The following is a 14677-nucleotide window of genomic DNA, read 5'->3' on the forward strand; positions in this document are numbered from 1 at the left end:
CTATAGACTTGCAAGATAGGATCAAGAACTCACATATATTCATGGAAACATAATAGGTTCAGATCTGAAATCATGGCACTCGGGCCCTAGTGACAAGCATTAAGCATAGCAAAGTCATAGCAACATCAATCTCAGAACATAATGGATACTAGGGATCAAACCCTAACAAAACTAACTCGATTACATGATAAATCTCATCCAACCCTTCACCGTCCAGCAAGTCTACAATGGAATTACTCACGCACGATGGTGAGCATCATGAAATTGGTGATGGAGGATGGTTGATGATGACGACGGCGACGAATCCCCCTCTCCGGAGCCCCGAACGGACTCCAGATCAGCCCTCCTGAGAGGTTTTAGGGCTTGGCGGCGGCTCCGTATCGTAAGACGCGATGATTTCTTCTCTCTTATGTTTTTATCTGAAAGAAAATATATAGAGTTGGAGTTGGCGTCAGAGGGCATCCAGGGGGCCCACGAGGTAGGGGGCGCGCCCTAGGGGGCGCCCCCACCCTCGTGAATAGGGTGTGGGCCCCCTGGTCTTCATCTTTGGCGAGGATTTTTTATTATTTTTTCTAAGATGTTCCGTGGAGTTTCAGGTCATTCCGAGAATATTTGTTTTCTGCACATAAAACAACACCATGGCAATTCTGCTGAAAACAACGTCAGTCCGGGTTAGTTCCATTTAAATCATACAAGTTAGAGTCCAAAACAAGGGCAAAAGTGTTTGGAAAAGTAGATACGACGGAGACGTATCAACTCCCCCGAGCTTAAACCCTTGCTTGTCCTCAAGCAATTCAGTTGACAAACTGAAAGAAAGAAAGAAAAACTTTTACAAACTCTGTTTGCTCTTGTTGTTGTAACTATGTCAAGCCAGCATTCAAGTTTTCAGCATAGATCATAACTAACCACATTTGCAATAATTCTCAGGTCTCATAATTACTCATATCAATAGCATAATCAACTAGCGAGTCATAATAATAAACCTCGGATGACAACACTTTCTCAAAACAATCATAATATGATATAACAAGATGGTATCTCGCTAGCCCTTTCTGAGACCGCAAAACATAAATGCAGAGCACCTTTAAAGATCAAGGACTGACTAGACATTGTAATTCATGGTAAAAGAGATCCAATCATAGTCACACCCAATATAAATTAATAGTGATGAATGCAAATGACAGTTGTGCTCTCCAGCTAGTGCTTTTCAATAAGAGGGTGATGAATCAACATAAAAGTAAATGGATAGGCCCTTCGCAGAGGGAAGCAGGGATTTGTAGAGGTGCCAGAGCTCGGTTTTGCAATAGAGATAAATTGTATTTTGAGCGGTATACTTTCATTGTCAACGTAACAACTAAGAGATGGAGATATCTTCCATGCTAAACACATTATAGGCGGTTCCCAAACAGAATGGTAAAGTTTATACTCCCCCTCCACCAACAAGCATCAATCCATGGCTTGCTCGAAACAATGAGTGCCTCCAACATATATCAGGTCCCAGGGGGAGTTTTGTTTGCAATTAATTTTGATTTAGTTTGCATAAAGAATGGGACTGGGCATCCCGGTGACCAGCCATTTTCTCGTGAGTGAGGAGCGGAGTCCACTCCTCTTGAGAATAACCCGCCTAACACGGAAGATAAGGACAGCCTTGGTTGATACATGAGCTATTCGAGCATACAAAACAGAATGTTTATTTGAAGGTTTAGAGTTTGGCACATACAAATTTACTTGGAACGGCAGGTAGATATCGCATATAGGAAGGTATAGTGGACTCATCTGGAATAAATTTGGGGTTTAAGGGATTGGATGCACAAGTAGTATTCCCGCTTAGTACAAGTGAAGGCTAGCAAAAGACTGGGAAGGGACCAACTAGAGAGCGACAACAGCCATGTATATGCATTAAAATTAATAAACATTGGATGCAAGCATGAGTACGATATAATCCACCATGAACATAAATATCGTGAAGGCTATGTTGATTTTGTTTTAACTACATGCGTGAACATGTGCCAAGTCAAGTCACTTAAATCATCCAAAGGAGGATACAACCCCATCATACCACATCATAATCATCGCAATAGCAAGTTGGCACACAAGATAAGTCATTATAACTCATAGCTAATCAAGCATGGCACAAGGAACTATGATCTCTAATTGTCATTGCAAACATGTTTATTCATAATAAGCTGAATCAAGAACAAGGGACTCAGCATATTTACAAAAACAAAAGAGGTCGAGTTCATACCAGCTTTTCTCATCTCAGTCAGTCCATCATATATCATCATAATTGCCTTTCACTTGCACGACCGAACGGTGTGAATAATAATAAGAGTGTACGTGCATTGGACTAAGCTGGAATCTGCGAGCATTCAATAAACAGGAAAAGACAAAGCAATATGGGCTCTTGGTTAAATCAAAAATAATGCTTATAAGAGCCACTTCAACAATTTAATTATGGTCTTCTCCTACTGACCCCTAAAGAAAAGAAAAGAAATAAAACTATTTACAGGGGAAAGCTCCCAACAAGCAAAAGAAGAACAGGAAATATTTTTGGGTTTTCTTTTTAATTATTACTACTACAGCAGAAAGATAAACTACTTCTATTTTTTTGGTTTTTCTTAAGGTTTAACAAACACACAAGAAGAAAGCAGGAAAAAGAAAATAAACTAGCATGGATATTACAGTGAAAGAGGTTGAGCACCGACATCTAGTAATGAGTGTGTGTGAACATAAATGTAATGTCGGTGAGAAATACGTACTCCCCCAAGTTTAGGCTTTTGGCCTAAGTTGGTCTATTGCCAGGGATAGCCTGGCGGATACCCATAGGTGTAGCTGGGGTCGTACTGCCACGAGGAATAGTTGGGATCATACTGATGTGCAGCGGTTATCGCCCGCTGAGCTGCAGCATGGAGTCGAGCTGCCTCCGCTCTCCTCTCATACTCTTCTGCCTCCTCTCTGGTAATAACATATCTTATTTTTGTTTGTGAATCAAAGAACGCAGGAGCAGGGAGAGTAATACGGAAAACACGTCGTTTATCAAAAATTAAACGATATAAGAGAGGTGATTCAGGCCTCTCGACAAACTGGTGCGAAGCCATAGAGTCATAATCAAAATATGCAGGAGGCAACTCCGTATCACCCTCACGAATGTCTATCTCAAGAAAATGAGCTAAGCGAGTTGCATAAATTCCTCCAAAGAAATCTCCATTATGTCTATTATGATGCAACCTACGAGCTACAATGGCTCACATATGATAAGATTGGTCTCCTAACACAGCACTCCTAAGAATGCTAAGATCAGGGACACACATGTGACATGCTTCATCCTTAGCATTTATGCATCTACCGATGAAAAGAGCAAAATAATGTATAGCGAGAAAGTGAATGCTCCCTATGGTAGCCTGCGTTATATCTCTAGATTCCCCCATAGTTATACTAGCAAGAAAGTTTCTAAATTCAGATTTAGGGGGATCCCTAACACTAGCCCATGATGGAAGTTTGCAAGCAGAAGTGAAATCCTCTAAGTCCATGGTATAAGATTTGTCATAGAGATCAAACATGACTAAAGGGGAATTACGCGGAGATGAATACTCAAACCTCCTCACAAAGGAACTTGTGAGATCATGATACTGGGGGCATTTGTTAGCCTCAAAATCCTCAAGACCGGCATTGCGCAAATATGCTTTGAATTCTTCTTTAATTCCCGCACGGTCCATAAAATTTTCCGACGGCCATTCGCAAGGCCATACTGGAGCGTCTCTTGGGGGATCCTCGTCAGCATCGCGCATAGCAATCCTAGGTCCTTGCTTCTTAGAGGAACCACCTTGGAACATCTTCCTAAGCATATTGTTTTTCTCTGAAAAATTCTGAAATTTTTAGTAACTTCAAGCAAAAGTAAACCAACTTCAATAATATTGATAGCAACTACTCCTACAAGTGCCTAGAGCCTATATCAAGCATTAGAACTACTTGGAACCATATAAATTTGACATGCAAGCTCAAGAACATGGTCACCTATGCAGCACAAATTTGCAAAGAATAAAGCACTAGAACAAAAACTAATTGGACCAATGGAGGAGTCACATACCAAGGAACAATCTCCCCAAGCAGTTTTGCGAGAGGTGCTTTAAGCAAGTAGATCGAAAATCACAGCAAAAGTGGCTGGAACTCGTGCTTGAGTTGGTTTTTCGGGTTTGTGTGAGACAGAGGAAGAAGATGGGTGCTGGGATAAGTGGAGGAGGGCCACCGTGGGCCCACGAGGCAGGGGGGCGCCCACCACCCTCGTGGCTAGGTGGTAGCTCCTCCCGCGGTAATTTTTGCACAGTAAATCCTCAAATATTCCCGAAAAAATCATATTAAATTGGCATGTCATTCTGAGGAGTTTTATTTTCGGGATATTTTTATATTACACGGATAAGCCAGGAAACAGACATAAAAAATACTATTTTTACTTTATTTCTACTAATTAACAGAAAGTATAGAGAGGGTATAGAAGTTTGTGCTTCTAGTTTCATCCATCTCATGCTCATCAAAAAGAATCCACTAACAAGGTTGATCAAGTCTTGTTAACAAACTCATTCCGATAATCATGAAACCGGAGAAATTTCGAATAACACTAAGTTACCTCAATGGGGATATGCACATCCCCTATAATAAGTATATAATATTTCTTTTTGATAGTAGGAAGAGGAAATTCAAAACCTCCAATTATAATCGATGTAATTTTTCCAATGGAGTTGATACTATGAACTTGAGGTTGTTTCCTCGGAAAGTGTACCGTATGCTCATTACCATTAACATGAAAAGTGACATTGCCTTTGTTGCAATCAATGACAGCCCCTGCAGTATTAAGAAAAGGTCTTCCAAGAATAATAGACATACTATCATCCTCGGGAATATCAAGTATAACAAAGTCCGTTAAAAGAGTAACGTTTGCAACTACAACAGGCACATCCTCACAAATACCAACAGGTATAGCAGTTGATTTATCAGCCATTTGCAAAGATATTTCGGTGGGTGTCAGCTTATTCAAGTCAAGTCTACGATATAAAGAGAGAGGCATAACACTAACATCGGCTCCAAGGTCACATAAAGCAGTTTTAATATAATTTCTTTTAATGGAGCAAGGTATAGTAGGTACTCCGGGGTCTCCAAGTTTCTTTGGTATTCCACCCTTAAAAGTATAATTAGCAAGCATGGTGGAAATCTCAGCTTCCGGTATCTTTCTTTTATTAGTAATGATATCCTTCATATATTTAGCATAAGGATTTGTTTTGAGCACATCAGTTAATCGCATACGCAAAAAGATAGGCCTAATCATTTCAGCAAAGCACTCAAAATCCTCATCATCCTTTTTCTTGGATGGTTTCGAAGGAAAAGGCATGGGTTTCTGAACCCAAGGTTCCCTTTCTTTACCATGTTTCCAAGCAACAAAGTCTCTTTTATCATAACATTGATTCTTTGATTGTGTGTTATCAAGATCAACAGCAGGTTCAATTTCTACATCATTATCATTACTAGGTTGAGCATCATCATGAACATCATCATTAATATTTTCATTAGGTTCATGTTCATTACTAGATTGTGTTTCAGCATCAGACATAGAAATATCATTTGGATTATCAGGTGGTTCAGCAATAGGTTCACTAGAAGTTTGCACAGTTCTACCATTTTTCTTCTTCTTCTTTTTAGAAGAACTAGGAACATCAATATTATTTCTTTGTGAATCTTGCTCGATTCTCTTAGGGTGGCCTTCAGGATACAAATGTTTCTGAGTCATTCTACCAGTTCTAGTAGCCACTCTAACAGCATAATCATTTTTCTTACTATTCATTTCATCAAGCACTTCTTTTTGAGCCTTAAGTACTTGTTCTACTTGAGTGGTAACCATAGAAGCATGTTTGCTAACAAGTTTAAGTTCACCTTTAATATTAGCCATATAATCACCCAAGCGTCTAATCATATAAGCATTTTCTTTTAATTGTCTACCAGAATAAGCATTGAAGTCGTCTTGCTTAAACATAAAGTTATCAAACTCATCCAAGCACTGACTAGCAATTTTAGTAGGAGGAACTTCAGCTTTATCATATCTATAGAGAGAATTTACCTTTACTACCTGTGTCGGGATATCGGGGTCAGGAGGTTCTTCAATAAATAAAAAATTGAGATCATATGTTTCTTCAACAGGCGGTATATTAAGACCATGTATTTCTTCAATAGGAGGTAAATTCTTAACATCTTCAGCTTTAATACCTTTCTCCCTCATAGATTTCTTTGCCTCTTGCATATCTTCGGGACTGAGGAATAAAACACCTCTCTTCTTCGGAGTTGGTTTAAGAATAGGCTCAGTAATTGGAGCAGGAGCTGGCTCAGGAGGTGCCTAATTATTTTCATTTGTCAACATATTATTCAATAGAATTTCAGCTTCATCCGGTGTTCTTTCCCTGAAAAGAGAACCAACACAACTATCCAGGTAATCTCTGGAAGCATCGGTTAGTCCATTATAAAAGATATCAAGTATTTCAGGTTTCTTAAGAGGATGATCAGGCAAAGCATTAAGTAACTTGAGGAGCCTCCCCCAAGCTTGTGGGAGACTCTCTTCTTTAATTTGCACAAAGTTGTATATTTTCCTCAAAGCAGCTTGTTTCTTATGAGAAGGGAAATATTTAGCAGAGAAGTAATAAATCATATCCTGGGGATTACGCACACAACCAGGATCAAGAGAATTAAACCATATCTTAGCATCACCCTTTAATGAGAACGGAAATATTTTGAGTATATAAAAGTAACGCGATCTCTCATCATTAGTAAACAGGGCAGTTATATCATTTAACTTAGTAAGATGTGCCACAACAGTTTCAGATTCATAGCCATAAAACAGATCAGATTCAACCAAAGTAATTATATCAGGATCAATAGAGAATTCATAATCCTTATCAGGAACACAGATAGGTGAAGTAGCAAAAGCAGGGCCGGGTTTCATTTTATCTCTAAGTGATTCTTTGTTCCATTTAAGTAATAACCTCTTAAGCTCATATCTATCTTTGCAAGCTAAAATAGCGGCAGAAGATTCCATATCAAAAAGATAACCCTCAGGAATAACAGGCATATTTTCATCATCACTATCATCATCATATTCAGATTCAATAATTTCTTTTTCTCTAGCCCTAGCAATTTGTTCATCAAGAGATTCACCAAGGGGCACAGTGGTATCAGGCATAGAAGCAGTTTCATCATAAGTATCATGCATAGCAGAAGTGGCATCATCAATAACATGCGACATATCAGAACAAATAGCAGAAGCAGGTGTAGGTGTCGCAAACTTACTCATAACAGAAGGTGAATCAAGTGCAGAGCTAGATGGCAGTTCCTTACCTCCCCTCGTAGTTGAGGGATAAATTGTTGTCTTAGCGTCTTCCAAGTTCTTCATAGTGTCCAACAGATATAAATCCCAAGTGACTCAAAGAATAGAGCTATGCTCCCCGGCAGCGGCGCCAAAGTTTAGTCTTGATAACCCACAAGTATAGGGGATCGCAACAGCTTTCGAGGGTAGAGTATTCAACCCAAATTTATTGACTCGACACAAGGGGAGCCAAAGAATATTCTCAAGTATTAGTAGTTGAGTTGTCAATTCAACCACACCTGGAAACTTAGTATCTGCAGCAAAGTGTTTAGTAGCAAAGTAATATGATAGTGATGGTAGCGGCAACAAAAGTAAAGACAACAGAAGTAATGTTTTTGGTATTTTGTAGTGATTGTAACAGTACCAGCGGGAAAGTAAATAAACGTAAACCAGTATATGGAAAACTCATAGGCACCGGATCAGTGATGGATAATTATGCCGGATGCGGTTCATCATGTAACAGTCATAACATAGGGTGACACAGAACTAGCTCCAATTCATCTATGTAATGTAGGCATGTATTCCGAATATACTCATACGTGTGCTTATGGAAAAGAACTTGCATGACATCTTTTGTCCTACCCTCCCGTGGCAGCGGGGTCCTATTGGAAACTAAGGGATATTAAGGCCTCCTTTTAATAGAGAACCGGAACAAAGCATTAGCACATAGTGAATACATGAACTCCTCAAACTATAGTCATCACCAGGAGTGGTCCCGATTATTGTCACTTCAGGGTTGCCGGATCATAACACATAGTAGGTGACTATAGACTTGCAAGATAGGATCAAGAACTCACATATATTCATGGAAACATAATAGGTTCAGATCTGAAATAATGGCACTCGGGCCCTAGTGACAAGCATTAAGCATAGCAAAGTCATAGCAACATCAATCTCAGAACATAATGGATACTAGGGATCAAACCCTAACAAAACTAACTCGATTACATGATAAATCTCATCCAACCCATCACCGTCCAGCAAGCCTACGATGGAATTACTCACGCACGGCGGTGAGCATCATGAAATTGGTGATGGAGGATGGTTGATGATGACGATGGCGACGAATCCCCCTCTCCGGAGCCCCGAACGGACTCCAGATCAGCCCTCCCGAGAGGTTTTAGGGCTTGGCGGCGGCTCCGTATCGTAAAACACGATGATTTATTCTCTCTTATTTTTTTTCTCCGAAAGCAAACATATAGAGTTGGAGTTGGCGTCGGAGGGCATCCAGGGGGCCCACAAGGTAGGGGGCGCGCCCTAGGGGGGCGTCCCCCACCCTCGTGAACAGGATGTGGGCCCCCTAGTCTTCATCTTTGGCGAGGATTTTTTTATTATTTTTTCTAAGATGTTCCATGGAGTTTCAGGTCATTCCGAGAATATTTTTTTTCTGCACATAAAACAACACCATGGCAATTCTGCTGAAAATAGCGTCAGTCCGGGTTAGTTCCATTCAAATCATACAAGTTAGAGTCTAAAACAAGGGCAAAAGTGTTTGGAAAAGTAGATACGACGGAGACGTATCACAAACACATATATCCAAGGATATAAATAGATGAAAAACACTAAAACACATGTATTATCCATCTTAGTGGCATTCATGTAGAGTCATGCTATTTTGTCCTTTCTATTTCACACCACACTTTGGATAAACAAACATGTATGTATAATTCCAATGTTTTAACAAGACATAGTCTAAACTCAATATGCAAATGTGTTTGTAGTAAAAGATGATAAAGTTGTATAACGAGTAACGACAAACCTAAATATTCTGCATGGTATCTATGCGGTTAATTCTGCTAAGTGTACTAAATGAATTGAAACATGCGTCAAAAAGATATTTGTCAATCACAAGGTTTTGTGTGAACAATTTAATTTACCACGTAATTCCAATTCAAATATTTAGCATGGTGGTTGCTAAGTATAACTAGATCGTTGATGGCACAAGTTATCGTGCCCATATATTTTTCTGATAAACTAGTAGTAATTTTCATAAATATATGGAGACAAGAGACAAGAGACATAAAATAGCATAGACAAACCTATATATTGGTCTGTAATAGTTAAATTGATAGTTAAGACTACAACTAGATAACTATTTTAGTACGGCATCCTAGACGTTGATTGCACCAGAGTTCGGAAGGAATATATTCCAAGACAAACTGGGTAAAAATAAAAAAACAATTTTTCCAGACATCAGAAAATCACAATTACAATATAGTAATTATAACGAGGGACATTAACACTACCAAGCATACATAGATTCATCACCCTGCTCTAACATCCCAATTCATTTTTAATCCTGGACTATCAAGGGTGATGGAATTTATCATTTAAAGAGATGAAAGTGAAATCACATGTAATTATTAGGAAATAACAAAACATAGTTTTATATACCTTGTATCCCTTTGAATCTTTTGTAGTCATCGAATAAATAAATTCAATCCCACATTATGCACCAGTTAGTGGATTTAGCCTACAGACAATGCCATTCCTTCTGTACATAGAATCACTAAACTTTGGATGACATTCCTGCATCAAAATTATTGCAAAATTCCATATTAGTAGTATCTTTCAAACCGAGTATATGAGATTGCAATTTTTCAAAGATAAATAGCTTGGTTCAGTAGGGCAGGCAAGGTCAGTAAACTATTGTTTTCAAAGTTAAATGATCAACGATCAATTCCTTTTAGCTCATAATGACACCTTTCATTGATTGCAACCATCAATAGACATACTTCCAGATCCATGGAACTGCAACTTGAACAGAGGAAAAAAATCAAAGGACTAAGTCGAAAAAGAAAGTGATAGGCAATACAAGTCCATGGGGGTTTGTAGGATTTTGGCATCACTTTGGCCCCGTAGATCCCTTGGGGAGCGGCAAAATATGAATATGCATCCAGGGTTACACCGAACTGATTGCTAAAACTCATATTCATAGTGGTTAAAAGGGGGCAATAAAATTAATTGATGACACCATTGTGCTTCTAGTTTTATGAATGCTCACAAGATATGATCCGGGATAACCAGACAATACAAATGCACATGCCTACATTGCCAAAAGAAAATACAGGATGAGCTGAATACAACGTTACAACATGCCCTATGACACCTAAGCTCCACGACAACGCCCTCAAGAGGGAAAACAGCGAGAAGCATCGCCGCTGCCGAACTCAAGACAGACTACGTTCTTCATCCGGACCCTTGCCATGAAGATGAGAACCACAATAACGTCCTCAAGAGGATAACATCACCCACGGGCATCGCTTCCATCAGCGCCAAAGCGCGGAGCTTTCCCTCATCAGCTCATTCGTGCCATCATGAGGCACCCAGAACAGTCGCTACGAACCCATGTTTACATATTCGGATCTGGGCATCGTCATGGTGATGATAGAGAACGAGCTCGAGCCACCCTCCGCTACGCCCCTTGCCACCCACACGACCAAAAGTCATAGCCACCATCGCCGCTATACCGCCTGCCGGAGGGCCAACCATGCAGACCATCGTTTGGGGCCGCCACCTCGGCATCCAAGGCCCGAGACAGCCAACCGCCCACATCACAGTGCACCAACCACGGTAGAAGGAGGAAAGGCATCTTCAATTAGTCCTAGCCCGACATCTGTCACGGAGTTTGGGTTCGCACCTCCATGGTACGAAGTGCCCACACATGCATCTCCATCCAGTCCTGGTGGACCCGAGGGACACGACCAAGTGACCGTCGATGGCCACAACATAATTTTCAAGACATATGTCTGTCGTCTAATTCGTCTAGCGGTCTCCATGTGTGTTTGTCCCGATTGTACTATATATATATATATATATATATATATATATATATATATATATATATATATATAATGTGTGTTTATAAAAAAATACTAAACTATTTATGCTCCGTTTGCAACGCACGAACAATTATTAGTTACTACTCCCTCATTTTCTAAATATTTGTCTTTTTAGAGATTTTAAATAGACTACCACATATGGATGTATGTAGACATATTTAAGAGTGTAGATTCACTCATACTGTTCCATATGTAGTCACTTGCTGAAATATTTAGAAAAACAAATATTTAGAAATGGAGGGAGTAGTAAAGAAAAAACGACGTGAGTCCTAATCTTCATTTCCCGCACATACCCGCCGCTATATGCACAGCGAGAGGTTTCCATATAGCTGCGCCCTGAAGCAAGAAGCCAAGTGCAAACTTACAAGCTACTCACGTCCCCGTGCAGTGAGTGCACCTTCGTACGTGCCGACGCAGGTTACAACTCCCATCATTCGGCCGGTCAAGATAAAGAACTCGGTTCCTGAATTCTAGCTTCTCGTAATTTTTACATTTTTCTGCGGAGAAGACCATCAAAAACTTAATAGCATCTTGGTGACGATGACAATCTAACTGGATTCAAAACGAGACGCAAGAAGAAATTTGAAAAGGAAGGCACCCACTGGGCTAGTACAAGTCAAGAACCTTAACCCTGAAACAAGATTAAGCATGCAGTTCCAAATTCTGAGTCACAGCAATAATCCCGAGAATGTCCACGTTACCAGCATCAATTAGTACCCAAATAAGACTTGCAATCCAACCAAAACGTACGTCCCCAACGCCCGGTCCTTGAGCGATTATAATTCCGAGTTTGAAGTTTCAGAAACCATCGTTCTAGCTAGCTTGTTTCGACAGACAGAAACTACGGTTGGTTCCGATGCTCGGGCGCGCCGGGGCCGCCAAGAAGGCGAGCAAGTTCGAGGACTCGGACAGCAGCAGCCGCATGTCACGACCCAGGTATCTAAACCTGATCTGAAATTGTCTCGTAGTAATGTCATGTTTTACTGCTTCAAGTTTGTGCCCTGATCGAACTTCACTTCAGGGCCATGTCTGAGCTGCCGCACCGGCCAGCCGCTCGCCTGCCCACGCGCCCGAGGACGGCGACGGTGGCTGTGGGCTCGGAGGCCAGTGGCGGCGTGCGTCACCGTGGTGTCGGCGTCGGCCGAGGGGCGGCGCCCCGCAGCCCATTGCATGAGGCAAGCACGTTCCCTCGCGCGCCAACTGATCACTGCATTTACACCCTGTACGTGACATCTGACTTGATGTAACTTTGCATGGTGGTGGGTTTGCAGAAGAAACCCGCAGGTGCAGCCGCTGGTGGTGGCGGTGGTGCAGGGCCGCGGGCGGCGGAGCTGGAGGCCAAGCTGGGGAAGGCGCACGACCAGCTTGCGGCAATGCGGGAGCAGCTCGCGGCCGCCGAGAAGGCCAGGAAGGACGCGCGCGGCGCCTTCGCCGATGCCAAGAAGCGGTTCGCCGCGAACGCGAAGAAGAGGGAAGCCGCCGCTCCGGCACCGGTCGAACAGGATACCAATGTGCGGCCGCCAGAACAGAAGCAGCGGGAGGAGGAGGCAGAAGTTGTCGCAGACGACGTTGCAAATGGTGACGGCGAGGAGAGAAGATGCATGGTCGACCGCGAGGACAATGAGTCCCGGGTTGAGGAGGTGGCCGAGAAGACGACTGATAATGGCGATGAGGTGAGCAACAGCATTGCCGTCGTTGGAGTCGACGGTGCTGGCAACGAGGGGAACCCGGAGGCGGACCAGCTGTGGAGCAAGCTTGTGGCGAAAGACAGGGAGGTGTACGAGGTGAGGGCGAAGCTGATGCTGAAGGACATGGAGGTCGACGAGCTGAAAGCTGAGCTGACGGCGAAGGACGCGAACATCGGCACGCTGACGGCAGAGCTGGTCGCAAAGGACGCCGAGTTCGCCGCTCTCAGAGCCGAGAACGCCGAGCTCACGAAGACGGCCTCCGGCGCCGCCGAGGCCGACAGGAAGACGACGGCCGCGAAGGCGAGGGAAGCCGAGCGCGCGCTGATGGACAGCGCGGCGCGTGAGGCCCGGCTGGCCGAGCGGATGAGGGAGTCGGAGCGCGCGCGGGGGGCACTGGAGGCCGAGGCGCGCCGCATCCGCGTCCAGAGCGAGCAGTGGCGCAAGGCGGCCGAGGAGGCCGCGGCGGTGCTCGGCGGCGCGGGTCACCACGTTGGCGCGGAGGAGACGGACGAGGACAGGCAGCGGGACGCGGGAGACGGGGGCTCCGGTGTGAAGAAGAAGCCGGCCGGCGGCGCCGTGCGGCTGCTCGCCGACCTGTGGAAGAAGAGGGCGTCGAAGTGATCGGAAAGTACGCGCCGGGCGCGGTCGATCGTGCCGCACTGCGCGCGCGCATGGGTATTTGCTGATGTGCTCCATCGATCGGGTGCCTCTCCTGTAACTAGATAACGTGCACGTACGTGTTTATTTACCGTTCACAGTTTTTTCTACTAGATGATTTCTTACTGATGTTTTTTGTTGCGTGTTCGCTGTACCGTGCCACTATTATTCCGAGCCGCCAGAGGCTGATTTACCAAGAGGAGGAACGAACACTGTGCTGCTGAATCAGTGATGATGAACACCAGACCATTACCTGCTAAATTACTGCACTCTGTGTGCTGTATGTCTCCGATGCCCCGAGCCGCGAGGACTTAAGCAAGTCTCGGTCAAATGACACAACATATATTCGCAAAAAAAGTGACACAACATATAAAAGAAAGAAAGAAAATTCAAAAGAAAATTTTACACGGATCTTCATATAAGATCTCACAAATTTAGCATCTACAACTTCATTAAGTCCCAATGGACTGAGATTTAGCAACCCGGTTTGCAGGTAGGCCTATTGCCTACAAAATTGGCACAAACATGCTGGACGCACTTTATAATTTTGTAGAGGTTGTTGGGACTGTGCGCAAACACAGTGTCGTCAAACTTCAAACTTCATAATCTTTATCTTGCTATTCTTTTACATTTACTTGAAATGTATGGTGTCAGTTTTGACCACTAAAACAAATAAAAGTAAATCAAACACTAAAAATACGAGTGAATTCCGGTTTTTACCCCCTATTTTGACATTTTTGACACTACTTACCCCATTTAGCGAAATTTCATCCATTTTACCCCATTTAACAAAAGTTCTGCCACGATTTACCCTGTTTAAAATTTTATGAGTGTTCTGACAGACAGGTCCCAATTGTGAAGTCTAGCTGGCATGCCACATCGATGGTTTTTTCTTGCTTATTTTTCTCTCTCGTGAACCAGTCCTCACGGCTTCTCCCGACCGGACCGGCCCGATGGAGGTCACTTGCGTCTCATCCAACGCATAATGCCTGAGTCGACCACGCTCCTTACTCACGCCTAATAGATTCATCGCCCGTCCAGGCTTCTGCCCACACGTACCCGTCAGGCTCGCTCGAACTTATGGTTAG

At 42.8% G+C, this 14677-nt stretch overlaps 1 protein-coding gene across 1 annotated transcript; it reads left to right on the top strand.

The window, feature by feature from the left end:
- The first annotated feature begins 12063 nt into the window (after positions 1-12063).
- Positions 12064-13778, top strand: LOC123173304 (interactor of constitutive active ROPs 1-like). The gene is made up of 2 exons (XM_044589904.1): positions 12064-12180; positions 12266-13778. The coding sequence occupies exon 2, from the start codon at positions 12498-12500 to the stop codon at positions 13551-13553; it is 1056 nt and encodes a 351-aa protein (XP_044445839.1). The 5' UTR covers positions 12064-12180; positions 12266-12497; the 3' UTR covers positions 13554-13778.
- Positions 13779-14677: the final 899 nt, after the last annotated feature.

Source organism: Triticum aestivum, chromosome 1A (genome assembly GCF_018294505.1).
Source record: "Triticum aestivum cultivar Chinese Spring chromosome 1A, IWGSC CS RefSeq v2.1, whole genome shotgun sequence".
Taxonomy (NCBI): Eukaryota; Viridiplantae; Streptophyta; class Magnoliopsida; order Poales; family Poaceae; genus Triticum; species Triticum aestivum.